Source organism: Lontra canadensis, unplaced genomic scaffold, assembly GCF_010015895.1.
Source record: "Lontra canadensis isolate GAN:19392208 unplaced genomic scaffold, GSC_riverotter_1.0 scaffold53, whole genome shotgun sequence".
In the NCBI taxonomy this organism is placed as follows: Eukaryota; Metazoa; Chordata; class Mammalia; order Carnivora; family Mustelidae; genus Lontra; species Lontra canadensis.
This window is the reverse complement of record NW_022631047.1, coordinates 6,288,355-6,314,328: the sequence shown is the minus strand read 5'-3', so window position 1 is coordinate 6,314,328 and position 25,974 is coordinate 6,288,355. Positions and strand designations below refer to the sequence as shown.

Genomic DNA, 25,974 nt, shown 5'->3' with positions numbered 1-25,974 from the left:
CTCTAAATGAAGGCCACTGTGTTTTAATTTTATACACGACATGGTTATAAAGCTGTGATTTTCAGTAAACCCTTCAAATTCAAATGAACATCAACATTGATATAATTACTTTAAGAGACCATATGCTTATTCTCTTAATATTGTCATTGCTCAAAATATTTCAGGTACTTCTCTTCAGAGTTGGCACACATATGAAAAAGCATCAATACTTAGCATACAGGGGAGGCCAATATGTTTTTAATTTAGGTATAAACAATGTGTTTTTTGCTACGGTAAAACAGGTTTCTAATGTAGAGATTTCTGTGGTGGAAAAAATATGGAACAAGTATGAGATATAATACTATATTTGTACCTCTGGTAATCCATTGTTATTTTTATGACCAAATGAACAAAAAAAGAAGTCATTATGAATAATGTACTCTACCAAACAAAATCAAGGCTCGACTCAGAAGTCACCTCTTTGGTGAAACCTTATTTCCCAAGGGCTCTCTTTTCTTTGCTTCCACAACATTTAGCTGATCATGCTTTCTCTGCTATCACATACTGTATCATATTTATTTATATGTCTTTTTTCATTCGTTACACTATCAACTCTATTACTACTGGCTGGAACAGTGCTTGGCACACAGTAGAGACTCAATGGTTGTTTGTTGGTTTAGCTAAATAAATTAGCCCAATAAAAACAAGAAAATTAATTTAGTAGCTCTTAATTCCTTTGCCCTTTTTCTCTCCAACCCTAGATGAACCCAGTGACTTATTATATGAACCCAGTCATCTACTCTATGCACCACGCAGCTGAACACTGCTAGAGAAAATTTCAAGTGAATACATTTCCACTGTTCTGAATTGATGATCTTCAGCCTCAAATGAGATCTCAGTACCGCTAAGCAATCTTACTCTTTAATTCTTAGCAAATAACTGGGCCTCGTATTTTTAGGACAATGGAATTCGAAACTACTTGCAAACAATCTTCTTTTCTCCCACTGCAACAGTAGTGTCTTTCCTCCACTCGAATGTTGAACTGTGAGGCTTAGTCCTGGGACCTCTTTTTCACAGATGCCCTCATTTAGATGCAATCATCCCTGATTTTAAATATCACTACAAGCAGCCATATTTCTGTTACTAACCTAAGTCTCTGGTCTGTATTCCCGACCAGAATATCCATCTGCTAATGACATATCTAACTTGGATATTTCATGGGCGTCACAAACTGAACTTGCCTAAAGTTAACTCATATTCTTCTCCCTACCCCAGATCTACTTCTGCCATTGTGCCCCTCCTACCATCACTCCGATTTCATTAAATGGTTCAAACTATGATGCACAAGCCAGAAACTAAAGACAAAACGTGACTTCCCTCATTCTTCATTAATTTGAGTGTCTACACTGTTCTAGGTAATAGGGCTACAGCAGTGACTAAAACAAAGCTCCTGTGCTCATAGAGCATGGGTGAGTATGAGCATGTGTGAGAGAGAGAGGTGGGGGGGAGGCAGACAGATAAATGGGGCTATAGCAGTGAGTAAAACAAAGGCCTTGAGCTCACGAACTGTGTGTGTGAGCATGCATCTGTGTGTGTGCTTGAAGTAGGTGAAGACAGACTGACAAAAAACCCCAACTACACACACACACACACACACACACACACACATACACGAGCATGTGAGGTGGTCATGATTCATGTATGGAATGCTGCAAAGGCAGTTACTACTGTATATGGAGTAGAAAAGGTTCTGACTGATTTTATACCATTCCCCCTCAAATATTATTCCACAGGTTACTCACCTTTTGGTTCCTCAAACTTGCCTGTCCTAGAGGCACTGCACATGTTGTTGCTCCATCTAACTACAACTTTCACCTGCCTAACTCATACCCATTCTTTGGTCATAGCTCAAATGTTACTTCTGGAGAGTAAGACACCCAGTATAAAGCAGGTACTCTCCAAGTTCTTGTTATTTACTCAGAGCACCTCAGTTTTCCTCTTGATGATGCTTAGCATAATTCATGATTTATTTAATGTTTATCTTCTCTACTAGACTATGCTCCACGGAAACATACTGTTTTCGTTACAATGGTGTAATTAGTACCTATGAGAGTGAAAGGAACTTAGTAGGCCCTCAGTAACTAAGTGCTGAGTAAATGAATGGATGACTTCATAAGTATATTTGATTTAAAAAAAAAATTACCCAGCTTGATTGCCTATAATATTCTGAGGACAATGCTCTGAATAACTTCAGGTTTTTGAAAATCAACTCCATCATCAAAGCAAGAAAAACACCTACTGGTGACGTTATAAAAAAGGAATGTAATTCCAAAAGGAGTTCTTAAAATGTTTTGAACACTCTTACTATTAAATGAGTTAAGAGTGTTTATGACTTCCTAGGAAACTGTTTTGATCTGTACAACAGTTAATAGTACTTCAGGGGAGCATCTTGTATTAAGGGGCATATATTTGACATAAACATAAAAACACTGTTAATGGTTGTATAATCTGCATATATCTAATGCCACTGAAACACATACTTAAAAATGATTAAAACAGTAAATTTTGTTAAGTATATTTGACTACACTAAAACATTTTTATGCATTCCTTACAAGTTGACAAGTATATTTTGAAAGACACATCATCTCAGAATGTTTGAATAATAACCCAGTTTTAATTCATTTTTTAACTTGTCCTAGTGAATGAAAAGTCACTTAAACCTTCCTTGCCTCAATTTTCTCATCAGTAAAATAAGGATGTTTTATGCCTTAAATGATAGACCTCCATGACGAGGAAATTAAGAAAGTGACAATGATATGAAAAACCTGCACTATGTAAAGAAGGGCAGTGCTGTTCTCAGAGGCTGCAGGTTCATTACTGGGATGCTAATTTTTTAATATGACTTTGAGAATTAGTCATTTTAAAAATTTATTTGTTTGTTTATTTTTTAATGAGAGAGGGAGAGGGAGCATGAGAGCGGAGAAGACCAGAGGGAGAAGCAGACTCCCTGCTGAGCAGGGAATCCAATGTGGGACTTGATCCTGGGACTCCAGCATCATGACCTGAGCTGAAAGCAGTTGCTTAACCAACTGAGCCACCCAGGCACCCAAGTAATTTATTTTAAATATTATGAATTAAACAATGATTTTCAGAACGAACTCACTGAGCCTCTCCCTACCCAGTATAGCATAATTTACAAATCACCATAAGGACTGATTGATAATACTTAATAACTGGTTTCTATAAATATAGTATTAAAAGAATATTGAACTAAGCAATTATTTGCAAAGTGACATTAATGAAGTTGTTCATGAGCAATAAGCATAATCACAAACTATTTCTACTCACAAACTAAAATAGAAAGGTGATTTTTTTTTTAAATATTTTATTCATTTATTTGACAGAGATCACAAGCAGGCAGAGAGGCAGGCAGAGAGAGAGGAGGAAGCAGACTCCCTGCTGAGCAGAGAGCCCGATGCGGGGCTCGATCCCAGAATCCTGGGATCATGACCTGAGCCGAAGGCAGAGGCCTTAACCCACTGAGCCACCCAGGTGCCCCTAGAAAGGTGATTTAAAGATAAATGACATCAAAAGAAAAAAAAGTCCAACAGATTAGGAACTTTTTAGTAATAAATAAAGCACAGCCTCAGTTGACTAGAATTTAAATGTACACATTAAAACAAACAAAAAGTCAATAAAACAAGCCCTAAAGAGGGATTTAGTGTGCCTTTCCTTTTTTTAAGGCTCTAATCACACCAATATCCTATCTTTCCTAGTGACACTATTTAGTAATAGCAACTTTAAATTTAGAATATTAGCCAGACATATTTTATAATCTTCTAATTATTAAAGTGTTGAATGATATTAGTATATATTTAATAAGGGAGGAAACAGATCTTAGAAAGCATTTTGATGTCCAGAAAATAAACTGTTTGATTTTTGGGTGATAGAAGTAAATTTGGAACCATGTTCCCTTCGGTGGTATTTTCTTTTTGGAGGGGAACAAATGTGTAGTTATCATTATAAATTACAGACTGACATTTCTTACATTTTCCTTTATTTATTAAAGATTTTATTTATTTATTTATTTGAGAGAAAGAGAGAAAATGCGCACAAGGAGGGAGGAGTGATAGAGAGAGAGAGAAGCAGACTCCCCGCTGAGCAAGGAGCCCCACACGGGACTTGATCCCAAGACCCTGGGCTCATGACCCGAGCCAAAGGCAGATGCTGACCCAACTGATCCACCCTGTCGCTCCTTACATTTTCCTTTAGCTACAAATAAATATCCTTTAAACAACTATTAAAATCAATACAAGAGGGGCTCATGGCTGGGTTGGTGGAGCTTACGACTCGATTTCGGGGCTGTGAGTTCAAGATCTATGTTGGGTGTAGAGATTACTTAAAAATTAAAAAAAAATCTTAAAAAAATCGATATTCACTCTGATTATATTAACTGCTGTCATAAGGTATAATCACTATAAGTAATCCTACCTAGTAAGTGTATGTAAATTGGTGCTGATCTGCCAGAGCAATGTAAAAACAATTCTGTATTAGAATCAGGTATAATTATTTACAACTCCTTAAAATAATCCCTGCATTTTTCTTGAATCTATATTCATGTCATTCTCTATTACAGAATTAAGGGCAGATAAAACATTTAAGTCTACACTAATTCAGAAATAGAGGCATTAATCCTAGAGATACTTGCATATTAATTCAGAAAATGTGAAGAATGAACAAATAAGATTATTCCCTTCAGTATTTGGTCTTAAGAAAGGCATGTCTTCATGACAAGAAATCATAAACAGCCAAGTTACATAGATGCAAGTTATGCTTTTAGAGATACCATTTCTCCCCCAGTTATGAAAACTATTTCTCAGAGAACTATGATATATATACTCTTCTCCAAAATAATATGCCTGAGAATTCAGGTTTTGCTTTTCCAGCCCCCTTTCTCTTTCTAAAAGAAGGAATACTCTCCTACCCTAGTTCAAACAAAGGGAAAAGTAAAACTATTAGCTCCTGTATTGAGAAAGTGAATGGTTCTAGTGTAAGTAAGGCCGTTTCCATTTCTTTACTTTAATCAAAATGGAAAGAAGACCCAATTGAGCTGTCATTTAATAGATGATTAAACACATTTCTGATGATAGTGCCATGTAATTTTGGGCACATAATACAGACAGTCAAATAACTGAGTTTAATTTCCTGGATCAGTGTCAAGTACAGCACAGGGAATATAGTTAATAATTTTAGAGTAAGTTTGTATGGTGACAGATGGTGATTACATCTATCATGGTTATCATTTTGTAATGTATAAAAACATCAAATCACTATGTGGTATACAAAAACCAATATAATATTGTATGTCATTTATAATTTTTAAAAAGCCTGCCCTAGGAAGAAGTATTTGAATTTTTAGCTATATTCTCAGTTTATCAGAATAAGGCATTTTCTTCAAAATCCTAAACTATTTTTAAAAATGCTTATGTCTCAAGGGCTAATTGATTCCTTTTTTGATGAAAACTATTTTCATTTTTTTTTTTAAAGATTTTATTTGTTTATTTGACAGACAGAGATCACAAGCAGGCAGAGAGAGAGAAGGGGAAGCAGGCTCCCTGCTGAGCAGAGAGCTCCACGTGGGGCTCGATCCCAGGACCCCGGGATCATGACCTGAGTTAATCTGGACTTCAAAGAATTGGTGTTCCAATAAATGCAAAAAGAATGTTTCAGGGTGACAGGAGAACAGCATTAAATTTAATCATATGCAAATGATAAAGGACTACAACATAGAAATTGATAGTTTAAGTAATGACTTTTCCACTGTTTTACAATATAATAAGAACCTACTTTCTTAAAAAAAATGTTATTTCGGTGTAGCATTACTCATTCTCTTTTAAGTTTTTTTTTTAAAGCTTTAAGCTTTCTATTTAACATTCTTCAGAATTTACTGAATAGATTGAATAGATTTTTTCCTAATCCAACAGACCGTTAAAAAAAAAAAAAACTGACTTAAAAATGCTTGGAATCCCAACTGATTTTACACTGTATGACAGGAATAATGAACAGAGTCTTGATTACTATCATTTTTTTCAATGACTTCCTAGAGCCCTAATACTTCCAAGTAAAGAGTTTGAAAACAACCATCTTACGCCATGCTGCTTTCCAGTGGAAAAGACCATATCACTCCCCTGCTTCAAATCCATCTGCAGAGTTGCTTCTTCCAGGAAGCCAATCATGAGCCTCCTAGGCCTTGACAATGAAAAAGACAAGGGTTGGAGTGCTCCTGAATCTACTCAACTGATGCTAATTAAAATTACCTCCAATAATGCAAATTTTAAAATTAGACATTCTCTCAAAGATTTAGGGCATTAAAAAACTATTTTGTTAACTTATTTGTACCACTGGGACTTAGCGGTGTATGCCTGCAATCATAACTACTCAGGAGGCTGAGGCCAGGGATAACCTGAAATCATGAATTTTGTGTTCTCTGAATATTGAATATGCACAAACATATTCCTTGCCTACTAGTTTGCCTGGGGAGAGTTAAACTAAAACAGTTCAAAAATGGAGATGATAAATGCCATTATTGCAGTAATACTAAGTGAAAAAGAATTAAAAATATGATTAGTTTTTTCATTCACTAGGTACAAGCCAAGTGAAATGAGACTTCTAGAAAAGGAGAACAAATACAGTGGTTATCAAAATTAGATTTTTTCTGGTTACTGTGCTTAGCTCTTTGAATCGAAACAAAACAACACAAGACAAAATATCAGCCTACTCACTACTGATTTATGATGTGCTAGTCACTATTCTAAGAACTTTATATTCTTCACCTCATTTAATCCCCACAAAATTCCCAAGATACGGATCCCACTATTTTCCTCATATGATGTGAAAAATGAATTGTGAAATGACTTCTATAGGGTAACACAGATAATAAATAAGACAGACATGTTTTCAATCCAGGCAGTATAACTCCATAAGCTGTGCTCCTAATCTGTATTGTTAATTTTTATTGTGTTCTTTTCTTTTTTCTTCCTATACTATAGTTTTTAGACTGTTTATCTTAGAGTCCTGGGATCCCATGAGAATGCTTCCACAGCCATTAAGGAAAGTAAGAGACAGTAGGTGGGATTCTATATCCTTTACCCAACCAAAGCAACTTCGCTAAATCTCTTTAAATATTGAGGATAAAATCAAACTTTTCATAGTAATAATTAAAAAGAGATGTCCTTACTAAAAGGCAAAAAGTGTGAAAACCACAGTATCTAGATTATAATCTTCATGGACACAGAATCTGTGTCCAAAAGTGTCTCATGTTTCATATTCAATAAATATTAACTTAATAAATTAAAACTATATAACAGTACTATTCTCATCAAAAAAGTTTAATACTCATTCATACTATTACATCAGAGAAAATCTTGAATACAAATATAATTAAACAGTAAGACTAATAATATTAAAATCAGACTCAGATTGGTGCCACTTAGTTTTTAACCATAAGTAGTCAAAAAGATTTCATTACCTCAAGGCTACTGATGGGTTAATAAGCATAATCCATTCTCACATACAAAGAGTAGGTATGCTTTCCACAAAGTTTTTTGGCATATCAATAATCCTACTGCCCAAGGTATTAAAATGTCTATGTATTTTTTTAAGAATTATTGACTATAAGAAATTATAATAAAATCCAAATTATCAGTAGAGATATTTTCTAAAGCTCATGAATTGTCTTCAATTTCAGAGAAGTTATAAGGAAACTTGAAAAAAAAAGGATAATTGAGGAAACTATCTAAAAAAATTATTAAAAAAAAGAATCTACTCTATTAGTTATCTTTAACCCCTTTCACCTGTGGACCTAACGACTTACATGCATGTTCATGAAACAGGGATAAAGCCTACTGACATCATTTTACATTCCCTTTAATGACGAATTCTCAGCTTCAGAGTAAACATCTAAATCAATAAAAAATCATAAAAGCTTTAAGAAAATAAAACTGAAGTATTAGCTTTTCTAATTGTGGATTTGAATTAAAAGTCAAAAGTAGCAAAAATAAAAACTCATTTTTTCTCTTGCCCAAGGTGATTAGAGATTTTAATTTCAGCGAAAAGTACAGTTTTCAGCCAAGACACAGACATGAAATAATATCCACTGCTTAAAATGTAAAAACCCCTGAAGTTTTCATCTGAAATTTTTCTTACTTTATGACTAATACCAGAAAGTAACAAACTATCACCCTCATGACTACAAACCTCACCCTCATGGCTCTAATTTCATTTGAAATGGAACATGTAAAGGTGACATATATTAAAAGGATCAGCATTAAATTTATAAACTTATTATAATGGTTTTGAAGTGAGGCAATAACTAATAGAATGAATTTTCTGATATCTTAAACATATATAAGAAAGTCGAACAAATGCCAAATCTAGCCCAACATAAGTGATTAGAAGATTTCATTTTAATACTCATTTTTTAAGGAATTATAGTTAACCATATGGATACAAAACACTAGTACGTCTGTATCAAAGGCATAGGAAACTAGAACTTAATAATCTCCTAGAAGGAATTCAGTTTGAATGAAAGCCAGAGCCGCTTCTGAATGATTAACATGAACATTAACTCTTGTTCTCTTCTGACCCTCTCAAATTTAATGCCTATGCTTTTAAAGTATTTTCTTAATCCTTATAAGAAAGCACCAAGATTGGTTTTAGATTAACCCCCCCCCCAACAAACAACCCCTCTCAAGTTTCATAAAGTGTCTAGAACCAAAATAATTCTGGCAGTGCAAGGATAGGAGTGATCTAAAAATTAATACGACTTAGTGATACAAGAAGAGTTTTCTGGTACTGACATACCATTTATATAAGACATCTTACAGAGATGGTACTAAAGATGTTTTTCCGTGGTCAGGTAGAATAGTCCAGAAGATATCCAAATAAAATTACAATCTGTCTGGCCTGTTCCTGTCTCTGAAAGCCTACCACCCACACCCTTTACTTTGTTATTTAAATAGCTGCCAGAACAAAAGTACGTTTTGGCTTGCTCTTCTCAGATGAGTTCCTTTTCTCCTCTCCCAGAAATATAAAGATACAAATTTCTTAAAATTGTTTATTTAACTAGCACTGGGATCCTAGAAAAATAATTTTGAATAAAGTAATTCACATTTAAAGCATAAATTAATCATCAAAGGTTTAAAGGAAGAGTTTATGAACCCTACACAGTATCTGCTTGAGCATAAAGGGTATTTTCTGAGTGGATCAACTCTAAAGCAAGAAATCAGAAATTAAGTAATTATATCCTTTAGGCATTTCTAAAAGATTGCCAATTCTTGGTCTAGACAATTATGACAAATACTAATTTTCCAAGAATACTGTAAAGACAATGGTTAATTTAGGAGACAAATATATTAATGCCAATGTACAAAAGGAATTATTAGAGTTTTGGATTTTGGATGGTAAAAAGTCCTATACTGTTTTCAGATAGTGAAAAAGAGTTGTAATAATGTCCTTAATTAATCCATACTCTGTATTTAATCTACTATCTTTGGAGGATGCCTCCTAGGCATAGGAGATTCAGTATTAAAATATGAATTGAGAACAGAAAATTACAGATTTAAAAATAAAATTTCTGAATTTTCAAAAAACAAAAACACTCCAAAACAAAAAAAGGATCCCCCCAAAGGCTAAAATTGAACTATCAAAAACAGTATACCATTATTTTGGACTTTCTGAAATACAGAATTTGTAAAAAGAAAATGAAATAACTATTTCTAATTTTATAATTAGTGATAGTGATATTAAGAAATATATAGATCTCATTACTTCAAAGTCAATCAAAGACAAACATTCAATAAGCTGTAAAAGGGTGTACACAGAGCAGGAAGACAAGGGAAGCTCCATGGAGAGATAAAGGGAAAAATGGGGCAGTGATCAATTATATCCCTAAATTAAAAACATCTTTAAGGGAAAGTGATTTGTTAAAATATGTATGCAAAAGGAAGTTCGTAAAATTTTCTCATTAAAAAAATCTTAAATTTCACATTAAGTTTAAAAAAAAGATTTAAAAATAAATTTATTTAGAGTTAAAGAACTGGTGACCATAAAAGATTTATTCTCTAAGATTCCCACCAATGTTCAAAAAAAGCATGACACTTGTACTGAAAATATAAAGGAGTGATCTCACTTTTTTTTCTTTTCAGAGAGCCTAGCTTTTCTGCTTGAAATTATATTTTGTATAAGGGATACTTAATCTTCTACCATGTGGTAATCAATCATATGCCACCTAATTGAGGAACATAATATTCTATTAGCACTAGAATAAATGATTCAAATATGCATGTTTAAATCTTCCATGAAAACAGAAACTCTCAAAACATATATAATACTCATGTTCTGATAGGTAAAACTCTACTGGTCTTTTATTGCTGATTTCCATGAAACATGTGAATTTCACTTTGGAATGACCTACCTGAATAGCTGAGTTCATGAAACACGTATTTCCCAAGTTACTTAGGCCACAGAGGCCTGGCTGTTCATTGTTTCTGCCAGGTTCTGAATAATCATAGTTCTTATAAGCAGTATATGATGGGAGACAATAATTTGAGTTTTTCACACTAGAAGAAAACAAAGAATATTTTTCGTAATGCAGCTAATTATTAAAAAAATAGTTATATGAACAGAGTACTTCAAACCAATTTGAGATAGGTGGTCAGTCCTTAAATTTTTTATTAAAAAATTATCTCGTATTTTTAAAGATATGAACCTAATGAAAATAACCCCTTTAATTAAGATACTTCTCATTCAATCAACAAAATCACTGCATACATATGCCACACCAACCAATACAAACCACTATTATATCTTTCTACCCTTGATCAGCTGGAGCAGCTCCACAGCTCGCTCCATTCTTCATTGCTCCATCAAATTTAAAACATTCAGATTTTAAACACCACCCGCAGCAATAAATCATCTCATTTATGTCCCTTTTACATCCTGCTACTGTAATAGAATGAGAACAGTAGAAACAGGAGGAGTTGTACTTTAGTTACAGGTGAGAGCAGAGATTTCCAAGGCCTCTGTGACATCACTGGTCTGATGCATTGAAGATTCTATTTATAGTTTCTATGCTACACCAGCAAAATCTAGTAATCAAATGCAGAAAAAAGCCTGGGGTGATCAGAAATGATTCTAAGCAAGTACATTCCAGTATTTGCTTTATTTTTCTAGTTTGTTAGAATAATTTAGGTTTTTTTTTTTTTTTTAACCTAGATGAATATAACCTCAGGATAATTTGGACTATCAGCATAATAAATACTAATCATAAAATAAGCCAAATAATTTTCAACCTTAGAGAATCAGAGTAATTTTAGGACAAAGAAAACTCAGTAAGTTAAACTGTCCCTCTTTCTTTCTACATGTAATAAAACAATAATTTTGTGGCGAAGGATGAATTCTCCCTTAAATTTTAATAGGTTATCTTATAAAATATTTACAATGGACACATTAGATATAACTCAAAGCCATTCTCTCAATCATCACTTTTTTATTCATGAGCGCAAACCTGAATGAGAATCAAGGTCATACTAAAAGTAAATCACAATTCAAATAAAAGAATAGAGTGTTACAAATAAACATGATGAATTAGTAACCCTGATAATCTCAATTAGCTACAATTTATTCCTGGTATTCCTTTTAAAAAGTATTTTTTACTTATAATTTCAAATTTTTCATACTGTAGCTTCTATACTAACGCTTTATTATTATAACAGTTTAAGAGAACTGTATTACTGCCAGTTACAACAAAGCCTTTAGTAAACACACACACACCCACCCTTCAACAAGCTTCACAGGTAAAACAAAACCACCTCAACCCCAAAACTATACACACAAGGCTTACCCAATATTTTCACATAATTTAAGAACATACCCGTAACACAAACAAAAAGACCAGTTCCCGGACTCAAAAAGCAAATTATCCTGATACTTTAAAAAAAAAAAAAAAAAGAAAAGGAGGGCACAAAGAAATGGAACCTGATCAATTCTATTCTAGAACTTTTAGACTTGTAATTACATTTACTTGTTTTAAACTAAAAAAAAAAAATATAAAACAAAAAATAGACTCAAGTACCTTTTGTTCTGGCAGATCACTAACCTTATGATTCATATTTTATATTCCCAATAATTACTAAAATGTAAGACACCTATATGTTCATTCAGTGATTGATGACTGAACTCTTGAATCTAACTTTGAGGACATGTAACAAAAGCTAAGTCCTGTTTTTTGTTTTTTTTTTTTATTTCCAAAAGAAGTGCTTAAAATCAAGGTCTCTACATACAAAAATGAAAGGCCTTCATTTTCTACACATCCTCCACATTTAAAAAAACCCCACACTTATACCAGGTATAAAATTAAAGTGAAATTTGAGCAGAGTTGGGGCACCTGCGTGGCTCAGTGGGTTAAAGCCTCTGCCTTCAGCTCGGGTCATGATCCCAAGGTGCTGGGATTTAGCCCCATATAGGGCTCTCTGCTCAGCAGGGAGCCTGCTTCCTCCTTTCTCTCTCTCTCTCTCTTTTTTTTTAAAGATTTTATTTATTTATTTGACAGAGAGAGATCACAAGTAGAGAGGCGGGCAGAGAGCAAGGGGGAAGCAGGCTCCCCGCGGAGCAGAGAGAACCTGATGCGGAGCTTGATCCCAGGACCGAGAGACCACCCGAGCCGAAGGCAGAGGCTTTAACCCACTGAGCCACCCAGGTGCCCCTCTCTCTCTCTCTCTCTCTCTGCCTGCCTCTCTGCCTACTTGTGATCTCTATCTGTCAAATAAATAAATAAAATCTTTAAAAATTTTTTTGAGCAGAGTACACAGGGAAAGTATGCTCAAATGCATGCTCATGCCCCCGTACCCCCCAACCCCGCCACACACACACACACACACACACACACACACACACACACAGGCAAGTGAAAAGACTAAAAAAGCACATTTACATGCTTATTCCTTAAGTATATATTCATATAGCCGTGTCTGCCACAAGTAATACAAATGGATGCTGGAAGCTCTTCTCTTCTTAGTGGCAACAGGATGGAATTTGCTGGGATAGGGATTTTAATTTACTGAGAAATGAACAAAAACTTAATTGCAAAAGCAGTTTTTTTGTTTTGTCTTTTAAAATTTGAATCTTAAAGGATATCTACATTTCAGTTTAAGTGACAGAGTAAATACAAGCACTGCCCAAAGACTGAGACAGTCTAGATGCTCAATGACAATAATAAAAACTGATAAATTAAAAATATTTTAACACTATATTGACTGGCTACTTATAACCCACATGCTATGTGCCTCCTAAAGCAAATATTAAAGTAAGTCATGGAGAATACCAAAACCAGGAGTTCTTAAAACGCTTCCAACAAAATACACGGAAATCTAGACCTATGACTTTTTTTCCCTAAAGGTTACAAGCTAGTCCTTATCCTCTACGGCTGTGCTGTTTTGCAAAAATAAATAAGTATGCCTGTAATCTTAATGGGAATTTTAGTATTATACTATGTTAATTCTGTATTATAAATCTATCACCCTAAATGAAGATACATTGAAAAAAGTAACTTATTTTTTGGTAAAATTGAGCCCCATCTTTCTATACAAATTTCAGATTGGCTTTTCAATTAGCACTTATATTTGACGTTGTATTATAAATCTATAATTTAATCCTCATAATTATAATTATGCTCATTTTGCAGTTAATGAATGATGCTTTCAGTGAATAACTTGCAAAGAGCCATATGGCTGGCTAGCTCTGGCAGTCTCCAAAATCAAGTTCTTTTTCATAGTTTAATCTCTTATAGGGAGTCATTTCCATTTCTAATAAAAGTTTTAAATGAATTAACATAAAAATAGAAATGTGCTCTGATGTGGAATGCCAAGAATTGTGACAATACATACATTAAAAAGACTTTTCAAAGACAGCATTATATTAAAGCAAATGTAGCAAGACAAAAAAATGCAGGGAACAAAAAGAGGAAATGGCGTACATTAAAAATGAACTTAAATTATAATTGAGGCAAAACCAAAAACTGTATAGAGTAGGAGGTAAAACTACTACATTAGGATAAACAATTGACTCTTCATTAGTCTTTAATAAAAGCTTTATTAAATTTATATGAAATAATTCTAAGTATACTTTGTTATCTGTATGACCAATATCCGTATTTCTGGAAGTGAAAACTTTTTATCTTAGTAATGTATCAGTTTAATTCAAGTCTTGAATTTATAAATAATGTCACATAAACTTGTAAGTCATAACTACTGATTTTAGTATATACTTTGGTACTTGTAGAGTATCTCCACATATGTGACGTTTCAAAAATGCACTTAATCTAAAAAAGGTCACTACCCATTTTACATTTAATTAAAGAAATTATGCTACTTCCATAGGAAGTCTTAAATGCCTATGCATTTCTACAAGTTGAATGGAAAGAAATAAATTTTATGTGAAATAATTTATTATGATAATATTAAACCAAATAGTAATTCAGATTCAGATTAATTCAAATTGAAAGTAATTAAAATGTTGATTCAAATTAAAATTTAAGAAAACTTTCCATTTTACAAATGTTTAAATTTTATTCCTTACTAAGAAAGGTAAGCTTTATTGTTAAAGCTTCACTTTTAAGCATGGTAGTACTTCAGTAGCTATTTGCTATAAAAATTTCCTATAATGAAAGGACTATTTTAGTGCCTAAAATAAACAAATATAAATAGCTAAAAATAAAATCTAGCCACAGAAGTAGAATTATTAAACATATCTCAAACTTAATACTCCAATTTCTCTCGGTTATCTTCTACAGTCAGAGGTTTTAAGATCCAATTATACCATATTTTTACTATGGGAGAGAAATAAGACAAAAACAAAAATGCACCAGACCACATATACTAACACGATGACTACAATCTATGGTTAATGCAGTCTACAATGTTAAAAATTTCTCCAAAGAATAACTATAAATACATGTTAAACCTGGAACTGAGTTCTTTTATAGTAAATGTGGGAGCATCTGCAATTGGTAGAAACACAAGAAGTATTTTAACTCCCATGAAAAAATTATTTTTTATGAATTTAATTAAAAGATACCATATAAAGCATAAACCAGATTAAAGGGGTATTTCCTTTCACTTTTTTGCCTGTGAACATACATTTTTAAGTAGTAAAGAACACACTACATTGCAGTTTTGGATATTCACAGTGTCTTCAATATTTCACTATTACACTATAATGTAATGTTATTATATTATGATACACATGCCTTTTTATAAATTACTAAAATAAGAGAATTAATGTTTTAATAAATCTTCTTGACATACATATGGTAAATTCCTTCCTAGAAAAGTTGGACTAATACTCCAACCACTCTAATGAAATCCTTGCAGGAATAAATATCATTAACTCTTCCCAGTGAGACTGAGGTGGAGAGTAGTAGATGGAATTTTTTATGGTTTTAATTTGCATATCTCTAGTTAGTTGTGAATCTGGGTATTTAAAATGTTTATATTTTAATTACCTTGCTTTTATTGCCAGTTGCATCATTTGCCCATTTTTCTACTTGTCTTAGAAAATTTTTCACTGATCTTTATGACTTTGATATATTAGGAAAATTTATCCTTTGTCATTTGTAGCAAGTGTTTTTTCCATTTATTTGCCTTTTAATTTTTATATGCCTAACAATTAAAAGGTCAACTTAATATAAAGTTTTAAAGAGAAATTCTCAATAGTGATCCAATTTTCACAATAAAATTTCCTGGATAATCTGCTCATTCTCCATTAGTCTACAATGTTTTTGGATCACATTAAATTCTTTTATGTATAAGGGGCTGTTTCTGGACTATCTTTTCTATTTCACTGATCTGTAGATGTATTTTTGGATCACTACCATGCTGTCTGAATTCTTATTATCTTTGTAACAGGCTGTGATATTTAGTAGGATTAATCCTTTCTCATTTTCCTTTCCAAAATTATTTTGGCTATTCTTACGTATTTATAATCTAGGTATACATTAAAATCATTTTGTCAAGCCTTCTCCCCATCCCAGATATGAATTTTCAGGGAAAATTAATTAAACCTATAAATTCAATTAATGATGTTATTTTAAAAATTATTTCACAAATAGCCTTAGTCTTTTCAAATTTACTCTTTGGGCAATCAGATGCCATTTATTAACTGGAAAAGTAGGGCAAATTAAAAAAAAAAAAAGGAAAACCACATACAATTATAATAAAAAATAAATCACAATGTAATGTATATATTCAAGAAATAATAAAAGGGTAATTGTCTCTAGATTAAGGTTCTTCCCTTATTACAAATAACAAAAGCTTTCTTTTTATCCTTTTCTATAAAATAAAAACCATGACAATTTTCAAGGTAATATACCCATGTCAGATATTACAGTAAAGCCCAAGTGATTTTTAACCTTCTTCTATGGCAATATAGCACACACTTTCATGTAACTTTTATAAATTCTGAGATTCTGAATATTATTCATGATGGGGCAAGGGAACTGTTTCTCTAACCTTTTTAAAGAAAAAGTGATTGCCTTTTTGATAAACATAAAAATTTGTGTATGCTTTCCAGGTAAGAATCACTGATATATACTTAAAAAAGAAATACTACATATTGTAGGTGATTATATATCTAGTTCTCAAATGACATCTGAAATTTATACTCTTACTAAAAAATTGAGTTCTAACAGACTTCTATATATATTTTCAACAGTTGGTGTTTAAAAAGTAAAATTCTGAAAGTGCTTTAATTCTCTTTTAGTGGATTACTGTAGTAGATGTATTAAATCAAGAAGTTTAGAATAGTCCTTTCTTGTAAAATTACTCTTAGAAGAACTGATCAGTAATTTAAAAAAAATTCTATTTGAATGCATTAAGACTTTTATCCTAAGTTTTAGATACCAGAGATTTTTTGCAACCACAATAGGGCGATCAATTAAACAAAGAGTTTTTAAGATTCAGTGCTTACTTTCTGTTGTTGATGTTGTTATAATTATTTGATAGAGATGAAGGAGAGATCTTTGGTAAAGCTGAAAAATTGGATGCACCTGGGGACCTTTAAAAATATGAAAATGTTAAATTAGATAAAAAATGCTGAATTTGAAATTAATTATGAAATAAAGAAAAAAAACAGATGACAATGTATGTAGTAAATGAATGCTGGAAAACAGATTCATGAGCAAAATCACTGTATCTCCTTTGTTTTTCTACTCCCTATGTATTGGTACAAAAGGGAATTATTTTCAAAAGAAATTTATCAAATTAAATATATAACTTGATATTTATTATTCCTATAAATCTACTAATATACCCATTTCTGAGTTCAGGTAACCATTTTCAATATTTTACAACAGTAATTTCCTTAAATCGGTAGAATTAAAATATCAATTTTTTAAGGAAGCATGTAAATGAAATCAATTTGTATCTCAGTAGGTACCATTTCATTTTACTTATACACAACACTGACAGAGAGATCCGAGGATTTACCAGTTCTTTAAAATGTAAGGCAACAGGGATACAATAGCATAGAAGAACTTCAAAACATAATCTTGAGAAGTAATTTTTGGCCAAAGTTATTGCTACAAAAACTGAAAAGATATACATCTGACTATATATTACACACCTCACTAATTCAGAATCTTTTCGGAGAAATTTCAATTACTAATAGCTTTTAATCAACCAATATGCTTTAAGGGCATGATTTATAATCAACAAACTCATTACACAGGAATGATTACTTTAAAATACTTAACAGGTCTCTTAAATATTTAATTTCCCTTGTAATTTTGTAAACAATTTTAATTTATTAGGCAACATCCAGGCCATGGGCTACAAAAAGCTGTCAGTCTAGTATCTCATTCATCATAAATTCTAAATTAGTGAGGCCCAAAGTGATTAGTTTTTAAAAATTATTTTATTTCCTTTAATCAGGTGCTAATGAACAGTGAAATGATCAATGGGCATGGAAGTATGATCTACAAAATCTGTCTAAAGTCTACAAATTTTAGGTGATTTGGATTATACCTAATCTATATGCTTGCAATGCATTATGCAGAATACATGGTGGGCAGTAACATTTCTTACACATAAAAATTTTTATTTAACTTTTGAAAATTTTATACATTATGAAGTCTTAGTAAAAATTTTTTATTTTAAAGGAGTTTTTTTTGTTGTTGATATAGGTTGGATATAGGTAGAATATATCAAGTAAGACCTCTATTTAGATGCCTTTCTGACAGAAAACCTTGTAAGATATTATTTTACTGTACTAAGATCAACACATAAGACACAGTTAACCAAGTTTTAATATAAAACAATGTAGAGGACACATTTAAAAGGTTATCTTAGTATTTTACAGTAGTAGTTTTTAAATAGTAATAGAAATACAGAAGTATCCTGGCATTTTTGCCTTCATGTTAAGAATGCTGTTATCAAAGGAAAAAAAACCCATATTTATTAGAGAAAAGAGTTATAATGAATTAAGGAGGTTAATTTTTCAAAACGTGATCCATTTACCTACAATTTAATTCACTTCACCTTTTCAGAAACAGAAATAAACTGAAATGTTCTCTTGAATTTTAATTATAGTCAAATTTATGGAAATAGAGATTCATTACGTTATTCAATAAAGTGGGTCAGGCATATATATATATTTTTTTTTTTCCTTTTTCTGCCCATTTGTGGCCTTTTTACTATCCATTAGCAACTCTATCCAAGAACTGTGTTAGAAGTTCCTGTTAGAAGAAATTCACTGAAATACTCAAACATTTATTAAATGACTACTATATGCCTTGCCCTTGGTAAGTACTAGGAATACAAGGACAGACATAGTTCCTGACATCAAACAGCTCACAATCTAATGGGAGAAAATAACACATAAGCAAAATAACTATAAAAGAGTTTAAAGACCTATAGAAATTTTAAAACTAAAATATAAAGTTTTGTGGGTAATAACACGAGGTGATTTAAAATGATGTGCAGAGTTGGAGGGATGAAGGAACAGCACATGCAAATGTATGGGACTGTAGAAATGAAGATGTGTTCAGGGAATTATCAATAAATTCAGTTTGGCTTAAAGAGTAGGAAACAAGTAGTGACAAGAACAGAAATTAAGAAGGTAGGCATGATAATAAATGAACTTTGATGTTCTATAAAGAATTTAGTAGATCTTATTCCATTGTACTGGGCATGCTGAAAGAGTTTAAAAGGGTAACTACACAATCAGATTTGTACTCTAGAAAGGTAATTCTTGAGAAAGAGAAAGGAGACTGAGAGATCATTTAGGAGATCACATTAATAAAATTAATAAAGGCTGGGGCAAAGACCACAGGGTAGGCAAGGGCAAAATGTCTTGGATGTTTAGGAAGTGGTTCTCAAAGAATAGTCAGTGGACCCTTAGAAGGCCCTGTGATTCTTTTGGTGTGCCCATCTATGAGGTCAAAACCATTTGCATAATAATATAAAGGTGCTACTTAAGTGTTAGCTGGGTGGGTATTTTTTCACTGGGTGGGTATTTGCAATGATAGTGCAAAAACAATGGTGGGTAAAACTGCTGATACCTTAGCATGAGTTAAAGCAACAGCATCAAATTACATACGAGAGTCACTGTATTCTCCACTGTCTCCTTACAGTGAAGAAAACAGTTTCACTTAAGAATATCCATCTTAAAAAGATAAAAAAATATTGATTTTATTAAATCCTAACCCTTAAATACACTTCTTTTTAATATTATGTGACAAACTGGGAAGTTTGCATAAAGCACATCCGTTCTATACTGAAGTAACATGATTGTCATGAGGAAAAACACTTGTGTAAATATTCGAATTAAGCAGAACTAGCCCTCTTTTCACTGCATCACTCTTCCACATAAAGGCTATCTGGCAGACATCTCAAAAATGAATGAAGGAAGACTGTAACTTCAAGGAAAAAAACTGAAAATATTTGTTGCCCATGATAACATTCAAGTGATCAAACAAAAGAGAATTCTGGGAAACCTGACTTTGCCACTGTGAGGCTTGATAGCTTCCCACTATTTAAAGACTTTCATTGTTTAAGATTGGTGATGTTTTAAGAAATGTGATTAAAAAATACTATATGATGAAGAAGATACTATCTGATGAAATATGTCAGTATTTGGAATATCTGCATAACTTAGTGAATCATTTTTCCAACTGCATCAAGTACACATGATAGATTTTAACATAATAGAATTAAAAGTTCATTGATGTGGTTTCAGATTCCACACAGCAATTAAATTTTCATCATTAAATCACCACTAGTCAAGTTCTGATGTGGTATCAATTATCTGAAAATATCTCTCTGTGCTCTAACTATGTATCTGGGTGAAACTGAGTTTTATTTATGTACTTCAATCCAAACAATATATCACAATAAACTAAATGCAGAAGCATATATGAGAATTTGTCTTGTTTAGTCAGATACTGAAGAAATTTCAAAAGTGTAAAACAATTCTACTCTTCTCAGTACATTTTTTTTTGTTTTGAAGATTATTTTTCACAAAAATATTATTTATACCAAAATGAGCTTTAGTATTATTTATAAACAAAAATTTTTATAAATAAAATTAGTTACTTTTCTTCAGCCATTATGAATCCCAGTACCAAATGTGCAACCCATTTTTATTTTCAACCTATTACAGAAATTTCCAAACTTACACAAGTCCTCATGTACCCAGTACCAGACACTCAGCTTCAAAAATTATTAACATCCTGACACTTTCGTTTTATCTTTATTCCCTCGACCTCCCTCTCCCCATGTTTTTACTGGACTATTTTAAAGCAAATCCTATACATTTATAATTTCACCTGTAAATATATATTCTCTCTATATATACATACATATAAAAATTTATATTCACCTGTATGTATATTCTATATATATAAAAATAAATATATATAAATATATAATGGAATATTACTCAGCCATAAAAAATGAAACCTTGTGATTGGCAATGATGTGGCTAGAGCTAGGGGGTTTTATGCTAAGTGAAATAAGTCAGAGAAAGACAAATACCACATGATTTCACTCATATGAGGAATTTAGGAAACAAAATAGATGAACATAGGGGAAAAAAAGAGAGGCAAACCATAAAACAGACAACTATAGAGAACAAACAGAGTCGCTGGAGGGATTCTGGGTAGTGGGATGGGCTAAAAGGGTGATGGGTATTAAGCAACGCACTTGTTGTGATGAACACTGGGTGTTATATATGTAAGTGATTAATCTCTGAATTCTATTCCTGAAACTAATATTATACTTTATGATAACTGGAATTTAAATAAAACTGAAACAAACAAAAAAATTACAATATATATCCCTAAGAGGTAAACAGATCTTTTGATACCACTATCAGTGCCAATTGAATACTCTGTTCATGTTCACTTTTTCCCCCAAGTGTCTCAAAGTATCTTTTCTCCCCAGTCGGTTGATTTGAATTAGGACCCAAAACAAGTCCATACATTTGCAGATCAATTTTGATAACTTCAAAAGCCCTTACTTGCTCCTCCCAGCTAACTTCTCCTCTCATTTCACCTTACAGTGACTAAGTTTATTTTACATTTGAAGGATTTCTGTATCTATTCTTATCGTTAACCTTGCTCATATGTATTATTGCAAATTGCTCAAATCCTTTTTGGATCAAACCAGGGAAAAACAACAACAAAATATCCAATAATTATTTGTCAGTACCTGTGCATATCAAGCATCTATATAAGAACTGTAAACTTAAATTATATTTATGCATGAAATATGCTGTCTTAATTTCCTAACTTCAATTAAATCTGGATATGGCTTTTAAATATCAAATCTAACACTAGTTACTGAACTCAACTGTGACCATGCTCTGTTTGACAAAACTTGGGAAACATGGTACAGGTACTAGATTATATATCATCTTTCCACAACAGGAAACTGGTACACTGTTTAGATGAAGAAAAGATTTATTTAACCCATGTGCGTTTTCAGCATTTCAAAGGAGTGTGCATAAAGGCTCAGGATCTTAATAAGTATTAAAAGGAGAAACCTCAAGTCACAGGGAGTGTGCTGATGTGCATGCCTTTCCAAAAAGGATTTGGAATTTGGATAGCCAAAATAACAAAAAAATGCAGTTTATTTGGTAAATGGCAGCACACAAGAACTTCCTTCTAACATTATTATGATGCCTATCTTTAGGTGACAAATACCTAGGAAAGGAGGTATACATTCAAATAACAACAACAAAAAATTATATACAAAGCAGTTTCTCTCCCTCTCTAGGAATCCTGCCTTTCCAAACAAGTACCCTCTTCTGGGTACTTATCTTCCTTCTTTCACTACATTTCAAGATGAGTGATCTGTACCACTTGCTCCATTTTCTGATTACTCAATTCCTCTTTTCCTATAATCTATTTCTCATTCCCAATATAAGTTTCCACTTGTCAAGTATGTGGAAGCTTTCTCTTCTCCCACCATTCTCTGGATCATTTTAGCAATGCTGACCATTCCCTTTCTTCTAAAAGCTTTCTCCCTTGGCCTCTCTGACATAATGGGTTCCAAGTTTTCCTGAATGTTTGGGAGTATTCTTTCTCTTTGATCTTTTTGTTTTATGTCATTACTTCAGGACACTCTTATAGTATATAGTTCTTTACATTTTTGATTAGATAATTCATATATGTTTAAATTTCTCATTTCTAGGAATATAACTCCACATCTGCAGTTATTACTCTCCAAACTTTGGTTCCCTATCTTCAACTACATCCTAGGCAGTTTTGTTTGGCTGTTTCATTACCTTAATTTAGAGTCTCAGACAAAGTCATTCTACATCTTTTTCTTAAGGAGAAAAATAAGAACAAGATAAAGTGATATTAAGTAGGAAAGAAAATTTATAATGTCCTTAAAAATTATAACAAATTATAGATTTGGGGGAATATTACCTTAGATTTATGGTTCATAAGGTTGCATTTTAAATTGAAGATACATTATTAATTTAAAATATGTGAATATAAATGAATTACAAGGAATCATAAGCTGGCTTATGAGTCCTCTCTCAACTCCCACAAACTCAAATCACTCAATCCCCAACTTCATGTTTGAACAAGATTAAAACTGATAACACATTTTCTGTGAACTATGATAAATATAGCTTGTTTAGTACCCAAAAACCCTGCAATAACCAAATCTACTGTTTCAAATAAGCAGAAACTATGCCTATAAATACTTAAAAAGTCTCAGTACAATTTGTTAAATTGTACAATTGTTAAATTTAAACTCAGTACAATTTGTTAAAATGAAACCAATACTTTACTTTAGTAAGAGTTTCCTAGTATGTAATTTAGGAATTTTCAACCAAATAGCTCTATGCATCATTTCTGAATCAATTTATACAGTTAACCTTCTAATTACATATGCAAACTGGGTTTAATCACTCTTAAGAAAATTCTAAAGCATACATTAGGTTTTTCTGAATGTATTTAAGCAAATACAGAATTGAAACAGGTGGCGTAAAAAGCAAAAACAGAATATTGCAGAGTCACCTACATGCTTTTATTATTTATCTTTAGCAAAAAGAAATATGCAATAGTTTTATTTATAAGTGCTCCCTCTTGCCAAGCAGAGCACTCAGGGACACAGTGCTATAATAAAAACTAATAAGGTACCAGATTTAGTTTATACTTGGTGTTTTGGTCACCAATTTGGAATTTTGTTAATCGGAATGACACAGATGGCAAAAAGACAATGTATGAGTAAGAACTACTAGCTTAGTTTTCCATTTGATTATTTTTGGACTCTCGTGCCTTATGTGGTTAATTTTAGATTCTTTTCTGGATGTTTTCTAGCCCGTGAAAACTGCCTTTTCACAATCATCAATGACCTTTAACTTTTATTCACCAGATAATCACATGTCTTTTGTCAGTATTTTTGAACAACTAATGAAAATATCTGAATTAAATCCATTTCTTGTGCTATTCTCACAAGAGTAATTTAGATTTTTTCTTTAATATTAATAATATCAAAGCCATCCTTTAAAATAACTATACCTAAATACAACCATAGGGGAAAAAATTAATCGTACAACTTAGTCAAAATTTAACGAGTTGTGTCTCAGAAGCTATGGCTAAAGAATAAAGTGTTAACATTCAACAAACTCTGGAAAATAAGAGGTATAATCTACTGATTAGGTTTCTCCTCTCTTTAGGAATCCCTGTGCTTTTACAATTATTAAAATAATTTTTTAGAAATACAAGATTTAACTAGCCATGTATCTCCCACTGAATAATCACACTATGTACCTGATGCCAACATCTTTAGAAAATAAATGGTCAAATTTAACAGAACAGAAAAACTTGGGATAAAACTTTTTAAAGATATTACTGCAAAACACTATGTTTTGAGAGTTTAAGAAATCAGAAAAACTAGATAAGAAATGCAAGTTCTGAAAAAACTAAGCACTTGAGTATTTTAAAAACATAACATGAATATAAAGATGTAAATTTCAAATCACATCTTGGTATCTAGCAGAAAAATCCAGACAAGAAAACTCTCGAGTATTTTTTAGTTAGCTTCACATTTCTAATACAGATTATGGGTTGTTTCAAGATATATGCATTTTTGTAACTACAGGATTACATGTTTCAAACAAAATTATATTTTGCCCTTAACATATAATATTTAGCATTCCTTCTCAATCAAGTAGCACAAAAATTCAGCTTTAGCTAAGAATATATGGTCTCCATTCTGATAAAAATGGGCCCAGGACATTCCTCTGTTTCAGGAAACATATACCTATCATACTGGTATTTTCTTGTTCATAAGCAGCACGTAAAAATGCACCTGGACCCAAAATAAAGATTTATCTTTATATTCTGTTCATACTACGGTGGTCCACATAGTAAATATTAAGAAACATTACCTACAAAATTTCTCAAAATGTGATCCTAACATCAAAAGCTTTAGAATCACCTGGGAACTTACTAGAACCATTAATTCCAGAGCTCCACTCCACCCAGTGCTACCAAATCAGAAATTCTGGTGATGGAGCCTAGGAAACCATTTTTAACAAAGTCAACAGGTGATTCTTCCTTTTATCACCATATTATAACTTGTAATGTTTTCTCTCAACTTTTGATACCCTATGTAGGAACTGGTTATGTAGTAAGCAATATAAGCACTGGACAAATCCCAGGTTAGTGATGTTTATTAGAACTAGCATCTTTAAAAAAAAAAAAAAAAAAGAACTAGCACCTTTATACCATGTTGAGGACCAGGGGTTATATCCTGACACATAAAATAGCAATTTTGAGCTTATAAAACAGAATGTTCTATGTATTAGTACCTTGAAATTTCCTTCTTGAGGGCCTAAGATTATAAGCCCTTTGCAGGTGTTGAATTTGTCTAAGTTACAAGTGCTTATAACGTGACTTCAATAAATACACAGAATTCTACTTTTTTAAGCTGGCATTCATCCAGAAAAAAAAAAATGTGCATCCTTACTTTACTTACAAACATATAAATAAGTGATAATTCCTTAAACTTTTCTAATCTGTATTCCTATTTTCTTGTACTGTTTTATGTTCTTAAATATATTTTCATGTAATGTGTTCTGTTTTAAATTTACCTAAATAGTACTGAATTAAAAATCTCATTTTGTTTTTTTCTTTTCCCTCAACTGTGTATTTTAACTTTTTCCATTTATAAATATCTCACCATTGTTACTTCTACCTGCTGCACTGGTGTTCTACAGCATACCACCATTCATTTTTCTCTTTCCTTTTTTGGGATGGAGGGGCAAAGAAGAGGGAGAGAAAAAATTTTAAGAGGGATCCATGCCCAGAATGGAACCCCACACTGGGCTCAATCTCACCACTCTGAGATCATGACCTGAGCCAAAACCAGGTGCCCCCTTTCACTTATTTTTTTAAAAAGATTTCTGCTGTGTTTTTCTGT

General features: G+C 32.2%; 1 protein-coding gene across 10 annotated transcripts in view; it reads right to left on the bottom strand.

The window, feature by feature from the left end:
* USP15 (ubiquitin specific peptidase 15) overlaps nt 1-25,974 on the bottom strand; it is a 118,031-nt gene that overhangs the window by 30,907 nt on the left and 61,150 nt on the right. For 7 of the 10 annotated variants that reach the window (XM_032874636.1, XM_032874637.1, XM_032874635.1 and 4 more), the window contains 2 exons: nt 17,003-17,089; nt 10,455-10,599 (listed from right to left, as the gene is read on the bottom strand). In XM_032874636.1, coding sequence (XP_032730527.1) covers nt 10,455-10,599; nt 17,003-17,089 — 232 coding nt within the window. Of the gene's footprint in view, nt 1-6,129; nt 6,230-10,454; nt 10,600-17,002; nt 17,090-25,974 lie in introns of all 10 variants that reach the window. The other 3 variants (XM_032874632.1, XM_032874633.1, XR_004384700.1) reach the window with 2 other exon arrangements.